General features: G+C 35.8%; 1 protein-coding gene across 7 annotated transcripts in view; it reads right to left on the bottom strand.

Annotated features, from left to right (window-relative positions):
• Positions 1-23,343, bottom strand: part of ADGRG2 (adhesion G protein-coupled receptor G2) — a 196,042-nt gene that overhangs the window by 13,364 nt on the left and 159,335 nt on the right. For all 7 annotated transcript variants that reach the window (XM_031958908.1, XM_031958905.1, XM_031958902.1 and 4 more), the window contains 9 exons: positions 21,056-21,438; positions 17,790-17,961; positions 16,214-16,370; positions 12,578-12,721; positions 11,154-11,276; positions 10,100-10,145; positions 9,912-10,015; positions 8,918-9,039; positions 301-569 (listed from right to left, as the gene is read on the bottom strand). In XM_031958908.1, coding sequence (XP_031814768.1) covers positions 301-569; positions 8,918-9,039; positions 9,912-10,015; positions 10,100-10,145; positions 11,154-11,276; positions 12,578-12,721; positions 16,214-16,370; positions 17,790-17,961; positions 21,056-21,438 — 1,520 coding nt within the window. The remainder of the gene's footprint in view (positions 1-300; positions 570-8,917; positions 9,040-9,911; positions 10,016-10,099; positions 10,146-11,153; positions 11,277-12,577; positions 12,722-16,213; positions 16,371-17,789; positions 17,962-21,055; positions 21,439-23,343) is intronic.

Below are 23,343 nucleotides of genomic sequence, written 5' to 3'. Positions count from 1 at the left end.
AAGCACACAGCCATTTTTTACTTTCACCTTACTGATCAAATATAATGATTAGCAACTGCTTAGTGCTTTTTAAGGTTTGCAAAGCACTTTATAAATATTATTTTCCTATTCTCTCCTGAAAATAGGGAGGCAGGTGCTACTATCTTCATTTTATAGATAAGGTAACTGAGATAGTTTAGTGACTTGCTCAGGTTCATACAACTAATAGATGTCTAAAGAAGGATTTGAACTTTGGTCTTCCCAACTTCAGATATCCACTGTACGATCTCTGGAGGATCTTGCAATGAACATCATACGTACCCCAACCTACAATGCAGAACTTGAGGATATACTTCTGGATATAGGTATTAAACACTTTGACAAGAGCCAGGTACATATGGAAAGCTTCTAGGCCCATCCAAGTGAATGAAACCAACAAGAAATAATGAAGAAATATTGCCACAGAGATACAGAGGCCTCGGATGTTATACAATGCAATCCATGAGTCCAAGAGAAATACCAGATTCAGGAAGAGCAAGGCAGCACACAGCTGGATGAGAATTTTGGAAGGGTAGTCCCTCCGGATTTTCCTGAAACAGAAATAGGAGAAAAATGTCATGATATCTGTCTACAAATCCTAGTGTGAACACTCAAATCATGCATCAGGTTCTCTTTGAAAGCTTAGTATTACTCTGCTCCAATGCAGGGAAGGGGTCATCTCAATGGCTCCAAATCAAAAGAATGTTGGTAGCTAAGAGACAATGAGACGGCTTCTTCTGGAAGTAGGAATTCAGTCTTTGGCATGTGTTAGTCTATCAGTTAAATTAGTCAGTGAAGCCAGAGGAAGGAATAGTCTTATTATTCTTCAGTCACTAGAGCAGGACTGAATGAATCCTTAGTGATAATGTACTCTGAGGTTCTTAATCTTTTTTTGTGTGTTATGGACTCCTTTCACACTCTGGGAAAGTCTAAAGGACCCCTTGGAATAATACTTGTAGAGGTATAAAATAACATACAGAAGAATCCAAAGGAAACCAATAATAATAAAGAACAGATATTAAACTATTAAAAAATATGCATAGACTTCAGATCAAGAACCTTAGGTCCAGACCAATCTCCTGCTCTCACTTTACAAAGGAGGAAACCATCCCAGAGAGGTGAAGTGTTTTGCCCAGAGCCTTGCCATAGTAAAGTAACCAGGTCAGGATTCAAACTCAGATCTTGTGACTCCTAAATCTCGTTTTCTCTACCACATTAGACATATTTAATCATAACAATATATGTAATATATATATATATATATATATATATATATATATACATAATACAATATATGTAATACACACATATGTATATAATTATGATGAGGTCCTAGGTCACTAGGTGAGGTTGGCAGAGAAAGCCTAAAGTGCTGATAAGATTATTTCTTGAGGCAAGCAGGGAAGAACACTGATGGGGATCAGTTCAGCTTTATAGATCCACCCCCTGTGGAGGTCTTGGGTAATCCCACCGTGCTATACCAATCAGAAAGCCAAGTTATAATGTCAACCTTCCTTACATTTCCCCATAAATCTGAGCATGGCCTATGCCATCTTTACTGAATTCCTTTTAGGTTAGCTCTCCTCATAGTGTCTCTCCTCTCACCCCCTTCTACCATGCCTCATAATGTCTTTTTCTTCTTAGTATAATTCTTTTGGGGTGCTAAACTCCAAATCTATGGATTTAGCCTGCTAAATTTATTATATCATTGACTATGATATATTTCTACCTCATGACCAAATTTCCTTTCTCCTGGTTAATTGTGAGTTCCACTGAGAAACTTGCCTTTTTCCATTGTTAATTGTTAAAATCCTTTTCCTTGCTAACTATATGCTCTCCCAAGTCTATTCATATTTACAATTTCTGCTGTCTATAGTATATCTTCCTTTTGTATGTAATCTCTTGTAAATAAGCCTACCTTTTGCCACAGAGAAAGAATATTGTGAATCATAACCCAACATTTGGTATTGAATCTCAGTTTCAAAATTTGGTGTAAATTGCTCACATCAACCTGATCAATTATGCAAAAACTATGTATGTGTATGTGTATATATACATACATACAAATAAATATATATTCACATACACATATAGAATGTTTTCCATGTAACATACATTCTACACATATTTGTAATATCTAATTACATATCGTTATAGGCCAGAACTCTGAACTTGAAACAAGGATTCTTACAAGGTGCTAATTCAGTGGAATTGATGAGACAATGGTTATCTAGTTTAGCATGGTGCTTAATAGTTCTGTAAATTCAGTATGATTGATTTAATCTTATAACAAATATGGTTTTCTAGTGATATAATGATTGGTTTATACTCAGTGTAGAGATATAAGCTGGAAGCTCAAGCTCTCAAGGAGGGAGGAGAAAGAGATTCAATTCCATCTTTCATCAGGCTCCTGGTGGCTGGCTTGGCCTCCTGTATTTTCTCCACTGAAACCAAGTCCTGTCTGAAGAAAGTTAGCTTAGCACCAGGAGAAGGAGACAATAAAGGATTTGGACTTTAACACCTGGCTATTGTTATGGTGATTACGCTACTGAAAGGAAGGCTGCCTCTGAGACCTCCAGAAAACCAAAAAAGAACATTACATTTTGGCAACTGAATGTGGAGCATTTAAGTCCATGATCCTGACATGATCTTGAGTTCAGTGGAAAAACCTCTGATCTTGATTTCAATGGAAAAGTCTCCAATCCTGAGGTCAGTGAAAAAGTCTCCGTGACCCAGAAATTAGGGTAAGTACAAAAATAGACATGAAGGAAACTTTGTAAAGAGCTAAAGTAGTGATTGAACTGAAATGGAACAAATGTTTAGAAAACAGCCTTCTTTTCCACCTCAAGGAAAATGTATAAAGAGTATCATTAGACTTATTAATAACCAATATTTGATTGTAACTTGGGAGCAGATCATTCTACTTTTAGAAACATTATAATACACATCTCCTTGGTTCTCTAAGGAAAAAGAATTAGATCCAGAGGAGTGGAAATTAGTGGGAGAGCAATTAAGTGACTATTATAATGATAATGGTATGGATTCAATTCCTAAAGAAATATTTTATATATATAACTTAATAAAGTCGGCTTTAGTAAATTATATAAGTATTAAATGAATAAGGAAAAAGAAGAAAGTACAGGAGGGGGAGGATATAGACAAAGTTAAAAGGAGGAAGAATTAGACAAGAAAGGAGTTAAGTACAATTCTGATGAAATTAAGGAGTGTGGTGCTTCATAGCAGGAGCCATTAGGGTATTCCCCATCCCCTGACATACCTCCCTCAATTAACTCTTCATGGGTGTAAGGAAAAGGAGGAGGGGGAGGAGAAGTGACACCATCAGCACCAAACATGCAGGAGCTTTGTCCACCCCCTATGACAAGATTACAAAAGGCACTAATTAAAGCTAAAATGAAGGACAGGATATATCTGATTTGATAAATGCATACCCTGTTATTGAAAAGTTTGACTCTTCAAGTCAAGTCAGGAAAAGATACACTCCTTTTGATCTGGAAAAAATTAAAGATCTGAAAAAGGATTGTACTTTTTATGGGGCTACATCATCTTATGTTAAGATGGTATTAGAGAATTTGGGTTATGAAATTTTAACCCTGTAGGATGCAAGCCCAATGAAATAGGCAAACTGGAGTTAATATACAAATCACCTTTGACCAGATAAAGGTCAGTATGCAGACACTTCAGCACAGATTAATAGCAGCATATAAGGAAATTGATGCTGCTGCTATAAAAGCATGGAGCTCATCCTAGGAAAAGATGGAGGGGAAGCCTTCATGAAAATAGGGCAAGGTCCAAATGAACCTTTTGTTGATTTTGTGGGATGTCTGCAAACAGCTGTCATATCAACGGTTGGAGAAAATGCAGCTACAGGAATAATGATCAAACAACTTGCTAGAAAAAATACTAATTATATGGGGACTACACAAAGATGCTCTTTTAGAGGAGACCATAAGATGCTGTGCCACAGTGGGCACAAATGCCTTTTATACCCAGGCTATGATGCAGACCATGGGAAGACAAGGTCCCTCTTGGCAAGGGACTTCCAGAGAGACGAATCAATGCTTTCAGTGTGGGAAAGTAGAGCATTTGAAAGCTCAATGTAGGAAGAGAGATAGAGTGAGAAAACAGGGTGAGAGAATAAAACCCAAAGCCCCGTGTCCAAAATGCAACAAAGGCTTCCACTGGGCCTCAGAATGTAGATTGACGCAAGGAAATGAGAGGCAGGGCCCAGTTCCAAGACCTCAAACCAAAAAACAGGTGGGACATGATAGCAGCTGAGGTTATACCCAGAGAGTCTTTAAAAGTTCAATATGATCAATCAGTAGAGAAGCAATCTGATCTAGAAGAAAGGAATTACATGATCAATCGGCAGAAAAGCAATCAAATGGAAGAAAGGGATTACAACTGGGGAGAATATGGGCTTTTTAACTTGACAGAAGGGCAGTGTCCAGTGCGAGCAGTTCCAATGTAATTGCCAGGTGATGTGGAGAGAAAGTGGTGAATAAAAGGAACTAGATAGATTAACTGCTTGGGAGAAAGGGATACAAATCTCTACAGATGGAGAAGGAATCAGATGGGTGCCAATGAGCACCTTGAGACAGAAAAAGAGGAAAAAACCTTGAAACAAAGGAGAAGATCAAAGAAACATCTGACACTGAAAGAGCATGGTTGATAACGAGACTGTTACAGAACTTCAAAACCAGCAGGAATCATTAGATTCCTTGAGATGAAAAATTGTTGATAAGACTGTTACAGAACTTCAGAACCAACAGAAATCATTGGATTCTCTGAGACATGATGAAACTATTGCAGGACTTCAAAACTTGCAGGAATCATTGGATTTCTGACACATGAAGTAATGGACAATAAATTGGTTTTGGACTATTTCTAGGACTTATGGACATGTATAATTCTTCATGTTGATTCATATTGTTTGTTACATCACTATGAGCCTGTGTTACTATGCTTGTGTAATTTCTCCCATGCTGATGGATTTATGTATACCTGTTTCAAGCTAGACCCTTCAGAAACCCGCTAATCTGATTTGATTCCTCATTTTCCTTTGGTGTTTTCATCTCCCTTCCTGAGACATCAGGGAGGGTGTGATCACCTCCTTTTTCATGTTTTCACTCCTTTTGTGAGGAGTCAGGGAAGGTGTGATCACCTCCTTTTTGGGGTTCTCATCTCTTTGAGAAGTCAAGGAGGGCATGACCATCTATGTTCTAAAACAAAAGAAATCAGGAGATGTTTTGGCCCAGAATTCTGAACTTGAAACAAGGTGCTAATTCAGTGGAATTGATGGTACAATGGTTATCTAGTTTAGCATGGTGCTTAATAGTTCTGTAAGTTCAATATGATTGATTTAATCTTACAACAAATAATGGTTTCCTAGTGATATAATGATTGGTTTATACTCAGTGTAGAGCATATAAGCTGGGAGCTCAAGCTCTCAAGGAGGGAGGAGAAAGAGATTCAATTCCATCTTTGGTTAGGCTCCTGGTGGCTGGCCTGGCCTTCTGCATTTTCTCCACTGAAACCAAGTCCTTTCTGAAGGCCTTGAGAAAGTTAGCTGAGCACCAGGAGAAGGAGACAATAAAGGCTTTGGACTTTAATACCTGACTATTCTTGTGGTGATTACTCTACTGAAAGGAAAGCTGCCCCAGAGACCTCCAGGAAAGCCAGACCATGAACATATAACACATGGTTTTATATATATATATATATATATAAAGCATGTAATTAGGCACTGCATAGACTGCCTCTTTATGATATGGGTTTTTTGTGTATGTGTGTGTGTGTGTGTGTGTGTGCATAACATCTGTTTCCCATGTTTCATTGAACAGACTTCCATCATCATAGAATCATAGGATTTAAAACTCTTTTATTCAAACTCTATCAAATAATTCCTGATTTTACAGATGATGAAACTGAGACCCAGAAAAAGGCTGTGATTTGCCCAAAGTCATATAAGTGATTGATCTGAGAGATGATAATTGAACATATATGTTCTGATGATAAATCCAGTGTTTTTCCCACTTTGGTGTATGATACTTGCTGCAGAATGATACAATCTCATAATGGTCACTTAACAATTAGAGCTATCCAAAACTAGTATGGACTATCTCACGAGATGATGGGTTACCTCAAAACTGGAGGTTGGATGACCATTTATCAGAAAGATTGTACAGAAGATTTTATTGGTCAAGTCATTGGACTAGATAGTCTCTGAGATTCCTTCCTAGTTTGAGATTTTGCTATATAGAAATATAAAAAGTAATTTTAGAATATAATTAAATAAGAACAAAAAATGAACAAAAAGCTGTAGGTATAGTAAAATCATTTCCTTTAAATCATAGCAATATAATCTAATTTATTACTTAAAATTTTGGGGGACTTGAAAAAATAGCTCTGATTAAATCATTCCAGGTAATGAAAAGCTTTTTGGCAAATTAGTCTGAAAAATTTTCCAAGGATCTACTGGCAGGTCTATATTCCCATTCTGGGATCCAGATTTTCCAATCTAAGAATAGAAATGGAAATTAGTTTTCTTTAAATTTCCTAGTAAGTTTCCAGAAACCAAATGCCAGGATTTATATTTAGTTAATATTACAACTAAAGGAAGTTTGGCATGATGACTGGAGAACTGGCTTTGAAGCCAGGAAAACTTAGGTCAAAGTCGTACTCCTGTCATATATGGACTATTTGACTGGGGGCTTAACCTCTCCATATTCTGGGAAGTCTTCTAAATCTAAGTGACTGAGAAGAAGTCATTTTGCACTGTTAGAGAGGGTTATCTAACTTAGAATTTACCTATTGATTTAATTAGTGGTATACTTTCTATTTCTAATATTCCAGCATTGTCTACTTTGCTCTTTTCTAACAGATCTCTAAGCAGGGAAACGTCTATAAAGTTTTCCAAGTAGAATTATGGTAAAGTCAGCTACATGTCACAATGGATAATTGCCTAGCCTCAGATTCTAATATTGAAGTCTTTTCTTCCTAAGTTCAAATATGGCTTCAGACATTTACTGTGTGACCTTCTGCAAGTCACTTAATGTTGTTTGCCTCAGTTTCCTCATCTGCAAAATGAGCCATCTGTAAAATGGAAGGGAAGGGCAAACCATTTCAGTATCTTTGCCAAGAAAATTCCAAATGGGGGTCAAGAAGAGTTGGACATGACTGAAAAATGAGTGAAATAGCAAAGAAATATAATGTAACATTGTCCTAAAATCTGCTAATGATTCTACCTGTTTTATGAAATTTGCTATTCCTGCTGCCCTGGCACACTAAACTCTTTCCTTTCTATTTTTCAGTCAGTTCCTGATATCCTACATTTATTTCAAGAAACCTTCAACCAACTAGAAAAGTGGCAATGTTCAGTTTCTGACATGCAATTTTCTGGATACATCACATAAAGTATCTACTAAATCCACCTAGTTCTTTGCATTAAAGAATCTTTAGAGTTGGAAAAGACAATAAAGATCCCTATTCTTTAATGTCTTTTATATTACTTTCATCCATTTACCATCTTTTTTTTTCCCTAAATCAATCCAAGCAAAGTATTATGTGTTCTCTAGGTCTTTTCCAATTTAAAAATCCTTAAATCCACCAATTCATTCTTGTATGGCATACTCTAAAGTCCCTTCATGCTCCTGATAAACAATTCTTAGATATGTTCCATATTTTCAGTGTCTTTACTAAAAGACAGCTAGAGCAGAGACTGGTACTCTGGATATAGTCTGAAAAAATCAAACTATATTGGGACTATTAACTCCCTTATTCTGAACATGATATCAATATATTATTAACATTGCAATTATATTATTCTGTTATAATTGTAATAATCACATTATTATATTATATTAATAAAATTATGCATGATTAGTATTAATATGTTATAAAGTATTGATATAATAAAACTTATTAATATTTTATAAGATATTAATATAACCTAATATTTGTATTCATTGTTTTGTTTTGTTGCCATGTCCTACTCTCAGTTTCTGTGGAGGATGAAATCCACTGAAGTCCTTAGTTCTTTTTCATTTATTTTATTTTGTTATTTATTTTATATTCATTCATTTATTTATCTACTTTTCTGTATATTTATTTACAAAAACTGATATCTAGTTAAATTTCCCCTATTATTTACTTTTGCAATGATTTAAATCTAAGTGCAGAGATATACTTATATCTCTAATGAATTTTATCTGAATCTTCTTATCATATTATCTTGTCAAGAAAATTTTGCATCCTGATTCTGTTATCCAATAAGAATTATCCCTTTTAGCTTTGTGTCATGTACAAATTAGTTAAGAAAGTCATCTTTCAATGCCTTTATCCAAAGCATTCTTATGAAAGCTCTCCATTTAGGTTAGCATTGCTCTATTAATGAATATTCTTTGGAATAGATTATTCAGACACTTCTGAATTCATTTGTCTGTATTATCATGCAACTCACATTTTTCCATTTTCCCCCCCATATGGTCCAAATTTTAAACTTAATTCAATTTATATTTTTTAACAACTCTTCACAATATTGCTACTCAGATTTTAAGTCTTCAGGAGGAGAAAGTAAGGAAGACCTCCTATTCATTGGTCAGAGTCATTCATTTAACAAACTCATAGGAAGACACAGATAAGGGTCACAGTGGATGAACTGGTATGGAAGGATTGAAATGTGCATCAATAGAAGAAAAATTCAAACTGATGAACTGAAAGATTCAGTGGAGCATTTAGGTATTCAGTAAACTGTTTTTGCATTGGGCCTAGTATGGCATTATACCAGAGTGGTAATTAAAACATTTTAGGAATGTTATTAATATCCTGATCAAACAAAAATGACCAAACTTTTAGTTTAAAAGTTTTGGAGAATACTCACTCAAAAGCTATGTAGGTTACCAGGGTAACTGAAAGAAAAATTGCAGACAAACCACAGCCAATATAGGTGATGAATGTAAGAATCAGCATCTGGACAGGTGGTAGGGGTGTTCTGGACAAGTCCTAAAAAAGTGGAGATTATCTTTACTATATAATGTTTAAAAATAACATTTATATATTATTTTCAAGTTTTGAAGGGCTATAGATCTCATATAGTTTTGATCTTCAGAATAACTCTGTGAGGTAGCTGGCAATATTATTCTTATTACTGCTGATGAAACTCAGGCTGAGAAAAATTAAGTGATTTACCTATTAAATAGGTATATTAAATAATATTAAATAGCTATTAAATGTCTGAGTCAGAATTTGAACTCAGATCTTCTTGATTTTAAGTCCAGCACTCTATTCTTTATACCATCTAGTTGCCTATACCAGATATTCATAATGAAATGAAAGATGATTCCATATTTCATAATGATTATTATATCTAAATTTAATATTTTAATGGTGTTCTTAGCTATTTTTCAGAAACTCATTTGTGAGTACAATGCATAGAAATAGAGCCAAGAAGATATGAATTAAAAATTGAACTTAAGACAATTACTGTGTGAGTTTAAGCAAATCACTTAACTTCTGTCTATCTCAGGTTTCTTATCTGTAAAATAAGGAATATGAGTGCAACCTACTTCACAAAGTTATTGTGAAGATCAAATAAAATAATATTAGTAAAAGTTCTTTGCAAACCTTAAATCACAAGGTAAATACTGGTTATTCTATATGTATATTTAACCTCTGCAAACATATGTAGGCAAAAACTTGCAATAATAAAAATATGCTTGTATTCCACGCTCTTCCATTAGCTCAGAAGAATTACCCATTTGTCCATATTCACCTGTTCATTAAGACATTTATTTGATAGATGTCATAACATGGTGTCAATACATTTAATAGTGGCTAGCCTTTAAATCTGAGATCCCTTTAAATTGGCCCATTACCAGCAGAACTCCAAAGCTTGTAAGGTGGTTGCAAGAGCAAACTGTTCCATTCATTCTCTTGTCTTTCACTATGCAACCCTCCGATGACCAACCTCCTCTGCCATCTGTTAGCATGGGAAAGAATAGTACTATCAATGAGACCATTGGATGTGTATGGGCTAAGGGGAAGGGATAACAGAAAAACTTACCATTTTTGCTCAGGTCCCAAAAAGCACATTTTACAGTTAAGTTATCCTATAAGGGAGAAATAAGATGTTTTTATAAATATTATATAAGAAAACTTGGGAAGCAAGTGATTTATGGAAAAAACATGAGATTTATACTTTTTCATTCTTCTTATGCCTGATCTTTATTACAAAAGTTATAATCTAAGATTTGTTCATAGAGGCAAAGCTCTCTTGTTCTCCTGTTCACCCAAATTAGTACTGATTCCACATTTACCTAGTTTCCTAGTATTTTTGTTCAATATTGCTGTTAGGCACTTATTTTATTTAAATTTGTGAATTTGTGTACATTGCATATTAACTCATCTAGATAGTAAATGCCTTAAGGGGAAGGACTTATATCCTCTAAAAAAACCCCAAATTTTGAATTTAATGTTGGGGAGAGAGAAAGAGGGAGAGAGAGAGAGAGAGAAAGAGAGAGAGACAGAGAGACAAGAAAGAGACAGAGAGACAAGAGAGAGACAGAGACAGAGAGACAGAGACAGAGAGAGAGATAGAGACATGAGAGAGACAGAGACAGAGAGATGAGAGAGAGAGAGAGAGAGAGAGAGAGAGAGATAAGAGGAGGAGGAAAGAAGAGGGAGAGGGGAGGAGGGAGATGATAGATACAAAATTATTTAATCAATTACTATGAGCAGACATAGTGCTAAGCTCCTTTAGGAAGTTTATATTTAAATGGGGAGAAGACAACACATAACAGGAATGACAACTAACAGCTGACATAATAAACATGGATTTGGAAATGTAGTCCATGAAGTTATGGGGAGCCCTGATTCTAGGAAAGATAAGTCAAAAACTCACCTCCTATAATGGTTCCAGGAACAAAGTTCAGACACTTGATAAATATTTCTTGAATGAATTAATGAATGAAAAAATGATGATGGAGAGAAAAATTTTCACACACTGTCCCAACTAGCACTCTGAACGATTTCAAGTTTTATCCCTAGAGCTGGTTCATCTTTCCAAGTTAAGTCTACTAAAAAGAATGGTCAGCATAAAACCATCATGTGTGGCTTACCTGGTTAGGCCTTGTATTCTGTAGCATGACAGTCACATTTGCTGTCAAGTCCTTGATTGTTAAATTAGTGACGCTTGAAGATATAACATAGCTTATTAGAGAACTATTCTTTAGTGAGGAATCCTAAAATACCAAAAAAAAAAAAAAAAAAAAAAAAAAAAAAAAAAAAAAAAAAAAAAAAGAAAAAAAAAGAAATAAAGCGATCAAAAGGAAAAAAATCTTTAGATTTACTTCTGTAAATCTATTAGAATTTCAAGAGTGCTAGAGTACCTAGCAACAAGGGTGCTAGGGAACAGAATAACAAGAGTCTGCATTAATCTTGAGACCTTTCATCATGTACCTTGCACACAATGCCCCATTTGCATAGGCAACAAGTCTGTGCAAAGACAAGTCTTGTGTAAACTTGACCCTTGTGGTCTTTGGCTAGTTGGATCTCAGTCAGCTCACTCTTGGGAATGGATGATGAGGCTTCGGGTGTGAGTTCTGCCTCATTGGCTAAAGGTCCGGGGTACACACCCTGTAGACATGCCAGGACAGGCATCGAGCACACACCAAATTGAGATTGCCCCCACCGTCTCAGGAGTTGGGCCCCTGGATACACAAGCTAAACACATACTTGTTGTTGGGGCATGTTGGAAAGGGAGATGAGAGGGGTATAAGAACAGGACAGCAGAGGGAGAGAGAGGAAGCAGCAAGGAAGTAAGGAAGCAGGGAAGCAGGAGAGAGAGGAAGCAGGAGGAGAGACAAGATGATGTAACTGCATAAAGAGTGTCAGAACTACTCTGTCATAACCGGAGATGGACATCTCCATCTCTGAAGGTCATAAAGGTGACGATAATTGGGTAAGTGCTCAGACTCCAGCTGGTGTCAGCAGGTCTGCACTAGCTGGGGACCCCAACACAAGAGTCCTCAGATATCCTTGAGCCAGCTCTAGCAGCAACACACCAGAATGAATCTAAACCAAATTAAAATGTATTGGGAAATATTTAACAAAAGAAATAAAAATACAATAGATCAAGGATAATGTTAATATGTGATTTTCTAAGTCAATAAGTGACCTGCAGGGATACTTACCTAGGATTTAGGGTTCCCTGTTTCTATCTGAGTTTGACATCACTGATTTAGTTCATTTTTTAGGGTAGGAAACCAACCTCCAAGACAAGGCAAAGCTGGAAGCAAATCCCAGGTTTTCTAATTTACAGTAGAGCTCCTTTAATTATAAGAGATTATCTCCCCCATATTATAAACCGCAATAAGCAATTTCCTCCCCCCAAAAGTTTCATTTACTGAGAAACTTTAAAAAGAAATTAATTAAGAAATGTACATAAATTATATGCATAGTATCTTTTTTTTAATGCAGTCATTAATTCACAATGAGTTCAGGGATATTTAAAAGAACCAGAGAAAACTAATAGAAATCTTACCTGAAATAAGGTAGGTGTCTCAAAAAAATTGAACTGGATTCTAGATGCCATCTCTGTCTCTTTAGATGATAAATTATCCAACAACTGGGTGGGGAGGGTAATGATACCAATACTATTTTCAGGAGCTTGAGTATCCAAAGTAACCTGAAAATAAATCCAGAGATATATGATAGATTTTGGGGCATAATTTAAGAAGGTTGAAAGTCTGAATTAGGGGTCCTGGGGGCAGAACTCAATACAAATTCAAAAAGATGAATTAAAAACTCGATTAGATGATAGGATTGAAGTTAAAATTATTGCTTGGTACTATTTGAGCAGTTTGTCTTCAGCTTATTAAACTAATGTCAGAATCCAAGACCACCCCTCTCTTTTTTTTTTTTTTTTTTTTTTTTTTTTTACTATTAAGGAGTTATTTTGTTTTTCGGGAGCAAGCTGTGCCCTGAGCTTGACATAAAAACAATCCTTTGTGCTCACCCTTTGTTTCAACTAAATCATAAAACTAATAGTATCTGAGCTCCAGCAAGCATCAGAAAGTTCAGACATGAAGCCCTGCCATGAAGGGAATTTTTGTTACTAGAAAATCTTGCCTTACTGTTGCTGTTGTGTGCCTTATTACTGTTGCTACACTACTCTGTTTGATTCTTTATCTAGCCAGAAATATCTAAATCAAAGTTTAGTCCCACTGTCTGGGGTCTCCCACCAGAGGAGGCTCTTACATATGTGTCTAATTTCTCTCCTCAATGTAGTTAAAAAAAAAAAAAAAAAAAAAAAAAGCTTTTTGCTTTGTGTGAGCTCTTTGATATTTTTTGGAGTTCAAAATCTCTTTGACTCTTTGGTCATTTATTATTGGAATTGACACTACCTTGAGAACTGATATAAAGAGTAAGGCAAATTTTGTTAGTTTTTGGCTACTTTTAGAAAAAAAAGTTACCTTTCCATTTTCCCACAGTTGGCTATTCTCTAGCTAAATTGAAAAGTAGTGTATGGTGTGTTAGAAAGAGCACAATCTTTGGAACAGGGAGAACCTCAGTTTAAATTCTCTTCTGGTTCTTATTGTGGGAGTTGGACATGACTGACTGAACTATGACTAGCCACTGAGAAGGAAAGAGAAAGACAGAAAGAAAGAAAAAAAGAAACAAACAAAAAAGAAAGAAAAGAGGAAAGAAAGAAAGAAACATACAAACAAATGTTTCCTGACCTCAAGGAGGTCGTTCTTTTGCTCTGGATACTAAATTAAGTCCTTTAAAGAAATTGGAGTATAGGGAGAATACAACAGTAGATGATGTGTTAGGTTTAAATTCAGGAAGAATTGATTTCTAATCTGACCTTTTAATGTCCTATCTATGTGAATCTGAGTAAGTAACTGAATGATTGAATGAAGGGATCAATGAAAGAGATATTTATTAAGTTTACTATTTGACATCCATTGTGCTATGTGCTAGGTATATATCAATATATATATTTACTTAAAGACTTTCCCCTCAAGAAATATGAGTGTTTTGTTTGGAAAGGTGAAAGGTAGGAAGTGGGGGGGTCACCTGACAGGTAATTAGATATCTTGGTTGGATGATTAGTTAAGATATGTTAATATCTTAGATATTAAAGATAAGATGAAGCTGAAGATTTGTCTGGTGTCTGGTGGGCCACCTGGTAGATGTCATTGGCTAAATAGCTTAATTACTATACATCCCAGAAGTGATTATTGAGTTTGGTCTTTAGAGCTTCCATAGGTAAATAGATTCACTTTACTGGGGACTTCACGAGGCCTAAGTTAATGCCAAGGATTTCTCAACTAAATGACCTGGTTGGTTGTGATCTGTGATACTAGAGAGAATTCCCACATTAGAAGTTCCCCACAGTTATGTAAAAAATACTGAAAAGTTTGGTTTCCATAGGATGTTGCAAGCTTTGAGGTAGTGTAGATTAGTGGGTACCACTGATCAAGAGGTTTTCAGAATGTGAGAGGTTAAAGAAGGTTAAGATTCCACAGAACAATTAATTTTCAATCTTTCAGAAGTCTTGAGCAAACAAGGAATTGGGGAGCTGGAAAGGCTCAGGTGGATTCAATCTTGAAAGAGTCTTGTGGTTTTGAGAAAACCACAAACTTAAGTTAATAGCCTATCTAGCCCAAACTAGTTGGGATCAATGACCTGACTTGGCCAAATCACTACTGTGCCTGCTTAATAGGTTAATTGAATCTTGAACAACATATTCCATAGGAAGGGTTTTGTGCCATTTTTGAACATGGGATGCATGATGAGGGAGGGAGAAATATGTAGTGACCATATCAGAAAGATTGCAACCTGGAAGGAATATAGCAATCAGTTATCTGAAGGGAGTCACTGCACCAAAATAACAAGTATAAAGCTTTTCCCACTTCTTGCTCCATGCCTCCCTCTTACCAAAGAGTGGAGCCCACTTCTGGCCAGAAACGTTAAGACATTCCTTAAAGGTTCTTTAATAAATTTTTCTCAATAATTGATTTTCAGTGTCAAGAGTGTATTTCTAAGAATTAAAAAGTACTAATATTTTCAACTATCTGCATATGGAATATGAAGCAAAACAATCACAAAAGAAAAGAAAAATATTTTCACATTTACTGGGAACACAAGATAACTGTGGGAAGCTGGTAAATAACGTGTGGACAAATTATTTTTGTGGACAGTAATAGTGGGATCTTTTTTCTCTGTGTTTCTCTGTTCTTCTTGCTCCTTCCTTTCCCCCTTCCTCTTTCTCTTTCTTTTTCTTTCTAGATTTCTTTTTTAGTAAGAGTTTCAAATGGTGATGAATCTAAGGCGTGAAATGTTGAGTAAGTTTCTGCAAATAAGGTCCATTAGATCAATGAACAAACTTTGTATGTGCCCTAGGTGGTAACTGATGTGGGAAAGATTCCAATCTTTGATTCCCAACCCCCCCCTAGTTAATGTAAATTACCCTTTGACTCACAAATCCTGGTCCCTTTGAATTCCAATAGAAGATCCGGACCTGTCCCAGCCCCACCCGGATCTGAGCCAACTTTGGGGCTACACCCCAAAGCCCCTCGAGCTAAGTCTCCGACTTAAAAGGACCACACTGGGAACCCCTCTTTGCAGAGATTCCAAACATGGCAGCCATGTGAGGACCCTCTGTCCACTGGACCCTCTGTCCAGTGCCCTCCTTGTCTCTACCTTCACCTATCTCCTACTTCTAAACTCAGTAATAAACCTCTTTTATCAATCTAGCTCTCGGGCTAATAAATGCTTTTATTGGGAATTCCGCGCTGCTACTAGACCTCATATACCGCCGTATCCTTGCGCCGAATCCAAGGGGGTTGCAGGGGAACTCTGTTTGACTCCCTGTACCCCAAACCTGCCACTAGACCTTAACTAAACCCTAATTTCATTTAGGTACCCCAAATGTAGACCTCAACATGTGGTCTATACCTCAACATTTGATTCCTGACCTCAACAGTAATGACTGTCTATTCACTTTCTAAACTTAATGTGCCTCCTACCCACATACCATAATCACAGAAGTATTGTTGTCAAACATTATATATGATATAATAGCTCAAATTATATTGAAAATATCGTTCTGAAAAAAAAGGAGATAAGTTTAAAAGTTTCCACATTAAATAAAAATCAAGGTAGTGTTTACCTGAAGATCTGAAGGGTCTTGGGCAGCAAAAGTGGTTTTAGTGAAAGTGCTGGCATTGGTTTTGACCACAACCAGAGCCAGAGAAGATGAAGTAAAACTGATGGTCTTGTTTGAAAAATTCAGTTTCAAGCCAATATCATGCACTACTTTTAGCAACCTATAATAGAAGAGAAGACAATCCAAAATCCAAATCCTCTTTGTTTCTATCTAATCATTAATCTCAGCAAAATTCACTTCGTAGGATAAAAGCGTTTCAGATCTAGAAAGTACCTCAAAGGTCAGATCGATAAGTCCTTTACACAAGCATAAATTATCCCTAACAAACAAGACTGGATTCCTAGTCAGATGTCCTATACCTATGTCAAGTCTTAGTCCTGCTATCAGCAAGACTTTGAAAAGTCCCTTAATTTATCTGGATCTCAATTTCTTCATTTGTAAAACCAGGAGTTTGGATTGGATGGTTTATAGGATCTTTTCTAGCTCTAATTTTTTTTATCTACAGTCTTTCAGCCAGAGACTGTTCAAATATTTGAAGACTTTGATCATATCTCTTTCCTACCCTACCACACTCCAAAATAAACATATGGGAATAAATCTTTTCTTGCCAAGAGTTAATACAGAGGGAAAATTGGAATCACAGTCATTTCACAACATTCTGATGGACTAACAATGTAGAAAATTTTCTGACCACCTGATGGCCTCATACTTTCCTGTATGTAAGGAAAATTAAAATTAAATAAGCTATGTAGAGGAAAGTTTTATCCTCTGTTGTAATCACTATTTGTTATCCTTGGATAAGAGATATACATCTTCAGTCTTGTCTAAATGGTTACCTCAATCCTTCAGTTTTGTCCAAAAGGATTTCTTTCATAAAATCTTCTCAGTCCATTAACAAGCTTTGTTATCTGTATAGCAAGTATTTCCCTAGAACTCCTGCTTTTCTCCTTTGGATGATTCCTCTCTTTTCTATTTCTTCTTCTCCTGTGAAAGAAGATCTTATTTATCTATCCTAAGTTGTCTCAGAATGTTACTGATGGCCAAGTAGACCTAAAAAACTATAAAAATCAAATAGGTATCCTAGAAAGTTAAAGCTACTATTTGACTTCTTCCTTACCATGCTAATACATTCCTTTATTTTCATTTTGGCTTTTTGTCTCTGATCCAAAGTCACTGGATCCTCATCAATGGCTATGCCTTTCCCAAGAGGTCTCAGTTCTCTTGTTAAAATATTTCTTTGATTCTAAATATCCTCAGTTCTTATAACTACTTCTCAAGCTATTTTTGGGTTCCCTTAAGATCCTTTAAATATACTTTAGTTTTTTAGAATTAGAAGGTATAAAAATTTAATGTGCTTTAGAGGAGGAAGGGACCAGCTTTCTAATGACCTTCCTGAGACAAAAACTCAGTGCCATCCTCCAGATTGAGTTAGGGGATAGATCATTTCTCATGCTCTGGAGACTATGCTTCTATAGGTGTCCAGTGCTATAGACTTAGTATTGATATACAAGATCATTCTGGGTTTTTATCTCCTGAAGAAGTAACCTCTGATTCTGTCAATTTGGAAGCAAACACATACCTTTGAGACAAAGGGGTAAGCAGGGCTGATGGGGCATGGAGGAGTCTGCTCACTTCATGGATCATTTCTTCTGCAAGGCTAGGCTCCAAGCTATCTGAGGACAGAGACTTCTCCATTTGAGATACTTTGTTCTCAATTTCAGATGCACTTAAGCTGCTGGTGGTAAAATTTTCTATAGAAAAGAAAAATCTTTACTTAATGCAATAATCATGTAGGTTAGTAGCAAAAAATTATTATAAAAATTTGGCCAGGCACAGGTGGAATGGATGTGACCCAAAGGAAAAGTGAGGTTTTGGGAAGAATCAGAGAAATAGTTCCCCTATTCCTTAAGTGACTCCTGAACTTCCCATTCTTCCTGAGATATATTCCTAATATACCTCACTTTGTTCCTAAGAAGTCAACCACTGGAAGAAGAGGGGAGTGGTTTGCTTCCTCACTCACTATCCAGAGGCTAGATAGACCCTTCACAGCTTTCTCTGAGCCTTTCATTGCTACTTTTACCCACTATTTACTACTCCTGTATGTTTAAAAAATGAGTCTTTGTATATACTCTATGTGAATTGGAAGAAACCAGATTATAGTCTATATTCAATAGAACAATATTCTCTCCACCAAGAGCTAGGGAATTGACTCAACTATGGTTAAGCAATATGGGGAAGGGACAGAAAAAGGAAATGGCCCAACAATAGTGAGAGATAAGTCTTTTGGAATAAAAACCTCTTAGGAAAATGAATAAATATTGGAAAGATTCTATAAGTGAATATATTGCATGCAAGTCAGTGATTCTCAAAGTTTTCTTTGCTAATTGTATAGTATTTTTTGTCATGAGGAATCTTGAACAGTTAAACTGGCAGCAAATGAAAGTTCTTGGAAGTTGTGCTTCTAGACTATTATCAGGGCCTTGAGATTTTGCTATCTTTCTCTCTCTTCTAGCTCTCTATGCTCTCCTTTCCCTATTGTGACCTTTCCTATGTCAAGCCAGGAAGACCAGGCAGCAAAATTTGGCTTGGGGGTGGGGTGAGGGGAATCTAGGGCTTGGGACTGTGGAAATCTTAAGGGAAGGGAAGTGAGATGACATTTGTAAATAGATAAAGGTTTGCAACTGTTAACATTCAAAAGGACATTTTTATTTTCTTTGGGTTCTGGTAGTTCATGACATTGACAGCAAGCTTAAAAGGAGCTTAGTTTTTGGTGAAGAAAAAAAGCTAAATGTACTTACTTACACTGATTGAAGTATGACAGAGATAAAAAACCCCATTTGTTAAAAGAGAAAGAGGTAAATCACAAGGAGTTGTAAGCTATAAATAGAAGCACAATATATCATGTAGGATTTTAACAAATACCACACCCTATAGTCTCTTCTATCTCTGTCATGACTCAATTGGTATAAGTAAGTACATTTGGATCAGAATGATGGGACAATTGACTCTTAATTTTCCTGTTTAAGCTCTCTGTGCTGACAGAGGACTTGGCTTTGTTTTCCATCCACCAAATGGAACAAATTCCCCAAAGAAAGTCAAATTGTCACTCACTAAATTTAAAATCTGGAAAATATTCACAATGGTTTTGGTTTATTTTTCTGTTGTCTTCTTTTTTTTTCTTTTCTGCAAATTAACAAATATCTAAGGAGACAAAGTTTTAAATTTGTTTTTCATTCCAGTAACTTTCACAGATCGAGTATTCTTAAGATTCTTAAAATAGTTATTTACAAACTTTAGCCTTTCTTTTTCCTCACAAGTAAAATGAATCCTTTTAAATAATAGTTCTCTTGTCAATTGATGTGTCTCTTCATCTCCGTTCTCTATTATCGTATCAAACTCAGCTGTATTTGTATTTCAAGAATGATTTCATGGGCAATTTAAAATTGTGATGCGACAAACCTTTGGTGTTGCATTAAGATATAATAGTTTTTATTTCTAAAGTACTTCTGTTGTGCCAAAGTTCCCTTTTAATGTTGTGACCCAGTTTCTCCAATTGTCCTATTTAGTTATTCTGCCTCAGGTTATAACCTTTCCCTCTTAATGGTTTGATGAGATAAAGGTCTACCTCAGTTGTTCTGCTCCAAAATCCCAAGCTATAATCATTCCCTCTTAAATGGTTGATGAGATGAAGGTTTTATATCTTTAGGTAATAGACATTCCTTCTTAATGTTTGACAGGATAAAGGTTTATCCATTTTAGATGTCATTAGAATATCAGTAACCTCATTCCATTGTGTCATCCTAGGGGCCTCCCCCCATTAGGTTATCCCCACTTAGGTACCTCCCCCATAATGTCACTGTTCTTGTTATCCTATACAAAAGCTTGTTCTCCCAATACTCAGGGCTGGACTCTTTGAGATGATAGTCTCCTCCAGCCCTGGGACCAAGATCCATTTAGTCCTAGTATCTCTCTCCATTTAATAAACTATTGAATTGGTCTCTAACCTCTGTCTTGCTCAGTTTCTTTGGCATTACACTTTGAGGTTTGCAAAGATATGCAAAAATAAATACTTGCAAAGTTTGCAAGGTTTATGTATATGTTTCATTATTTTCACAACAATCCTATGAAGTAGGCACTATTATTACCTCTAAGGGAGATTAAATAATTTACTCAGGGTAAGCGGAATTAGACTCAAATTTTGCTAAGTCCAATTCCAACATTCTATAAGTTGTGGCATTTAAAAAGGTTTGAGAAATATAGTTTTAGAGTTAATTTAATCATTTTATTAATAATTCCAGCATGAATAAAATGGGGTGGGCTCTCAGTGTATATACCTTCAAAAGAGCAAGTGTTCATGAGGGTGGCAAGGAACTCTGATGGTTAACAATTAATGAGAAAATTAATATTGCAGTGAAAGGCTAGGCTATCACCCAAATCTTGGTCAAAGAGACTTATCAACTTCCCTATCACCTGTCTGATAAAAAGGAAGAATCAGAACTTTTGGAGACCTGGTGGAGTAAACACAGTGAGCAAGAATGCATCCATTAGCCCAAATTTAATAATTTCTTTTTCTGTCTTTGATTAGATTTCAATTATTTTGGCTGGGTTAGTGCTTTAGAAAGATTTCCTACACTGGTTGGTTTCTAGATGAGAAAGTAGAAAAGGCAAAAAGTCTTGATAACACAATAGTTATCAAATACAAAAGAAATAATCATTTCTCATACGATTATGGAATCTAGTTTCCTCAAGAAAGAAGCCGCTTAGCTTGCAAAAGTTGCTATTCTAAGTAAGCTAATAGCTCCAACATTTTTTTGTTATAATCTTATCTTGGTTTTTCATACTTACCAATAATTTCATGAGGTAGGCTAGTTGAGGAGTCCGTAACAGAAGCAGAAATGGTGGGAGATGAGACTGAAGAGTGAATAGAAGAAATTATAGTTGAAGGTGTTTCTAGGATGGTTGATGTGGAAGAATCTGATTGAGACAGCCCCATAACAGTTTGATTGGAGGACTGAGTGGGAGAAATATGAATATCCCAGGTTGCAGACTGAATGAGAGGTGTACTAAGTCCATTCCCAGATGATATATTCAGAGGAATAAAAGTTGAACTAATTTTAGAGGAAAAAGTGGCAAGAGGAAAAGCTGGAATAGATTTGCCAAGGGAAGGAAAAACTGGACTGGATAGATTACTGGAATCATCCTGACAGCGTACTGGTTTTTGTAGATCACTAAAAAATAAAAGAAAAAAAATATAAGAAAACAACATGAGCTGTGGTTGAAGGTTTTAGAGAACCATATCTAGCATAGTAAATGGGGGTCTCTTAAAATTTACTTCAGTTAGAGGGACTAATAGCAGAATTCTGCTACTTCCAGCCTCTATTCCTACATCTTCAGCTCCCTCTATCCCAATGTTCTTAATGTACAGTGTGGTTGGAAAGATGATTGTGAGGGATTTTAAAATCCAAGTAGAATTTATAGTTTATCCTAGAAGTAATAGGCAACTACTAGAATTTATAGAGCAGGAGAGTGACACATTTAAGAAAATTCACTTTGGAAGTATGGAGAAGCACTTTTCAGTGTCGGGGAAGGGCTGAAGTGGGAGGGAGGGGGAATTGAGACAGGAACTCATTTAGGAATCTTTTCCATTCAATTCAATATATATTAATTAAGCCTCTACTGGGTGTCAGATACTATGTTAAGTGCTGTTTCAGGATTCTAAGTGATGAGTGATTAACATTAATATTAAGAGATAACATTTATATAACACTTTAAGATTTGCATCTATGTATGTATATTTATGTGTGTATAGAAATAAAAAGACATATATGTATACATAAATACAAACAAGAACATATACATACCTGTGTATGTATATACACATATATGTATGTATATAAACATGTATGTACATAAGTATGTATATATACACAATTGTGTATATGTTCTTATTTGATCCTCACCACCAATCTTGATATAATGTGTAGCTATTCTAGAAAGAGGAAATATGTGGTTGCTGTTTGGGTAATTAAGAATATGCCAAGAATAAGGAATTGGGGTGGGGGAGAAGCAAAACATAAGGAGGCTTTGTTGTCACCGAGATTTAATAATAGCTAAGAATTTGTACTGCACATTAACGTTTGTAAAATGCTTTATAATTATTTACCTTATTCCATTCTTACTACAACCCTAGGAAGTAGGTGCTTGTATTATTTTACAGATGAGAAAACTGAGACTGAGAGACTAAGAGATTTGCTCAGGGTTATTCAGGTCAAATGCTTAAGCAAAATTTAAACTTTAAGCAATTTAAACTAAATTTAAAATTTAAACTTTAAGCAATCCATCCTCTATGTCATGTAGCTGCCTCTAGCTCTGTTTCATTCCTTTGAACATTGGGATAGAGGGAGCTGAAGATGTAGGAATAGAGGCTGGAAGTTGCAGAATTGTTTTTATGTCTAGATTTGGTCAAATTACAGATATATTGACTTGCTTCTGGGACCTACATCAAGCTTTGATTGTCAGCATGCCACACTCCCTAGGCTGAGCATCTTCCATCCTTTTCAGCAGGAAGCAACTATAGAGAACCATTGCCCCTTTTCCTGATATAATTTGGACTGATATGGAGAAGTGGGAAAGTGGTTGACTTGTTAGAATTTTAACTGTATTACTGTGTGTTTAAGACTTGGGATGGAAATTGTTAAACTTGTGTAACTATTGCTATTATGTTTGAGGGACTTTTAGTCTGTTATGTATATGCATATGTATATGATTTATATGTAGGATGGTTATTTGATAATTTCTTTCCAAAAGAAAAAAAAAGGGAGGAAGAAATAGGAAATTGGGGAAACTGGTATATTTTCTTAGGCACTTCTGCCCTACCCCTATCTTACTAGTTCAGATTTAATTGTAAGTCCTTTAAACAGTCCTTTTCATTTTACTCCTTGCTTAAATTTACTAGACTATGATTTGCTGGTTGTGCTTTAACTTTGAAATCCCTTATTCTGTTGGAATTGCCCTGGCAGACTCAGACTTTTTTTAGAAACAACCAGAAATTGGATACCTGTCTTGGAACTGGCAGTCTCTCTGATCTGTTCCTCCACTCCTGTTACCCCAGATCCTTAATTAGTATTTCAGCA

Source organism: Sarcophilus harrisii, chromosome 3 (genome assembly GCF_902635505.1).
Source record: "Sarcophilus harrisii chromosome 3, mSarHar1.11, whole genome shotgun sequence".
In the NCBI taxonomy this organism is placed as follows: Eukaryota; Metazoa; Chordata; class Mammalia; order Dasyuromorphia; family Dasyuridae; genus Sarcophilus; species Sarcophilus harrisii.
The sequence above is the reverse complement of the archived record's forward strand: the minus strand, read 5'-3'. Positions and strand labels throughout refer to the sequence as shown.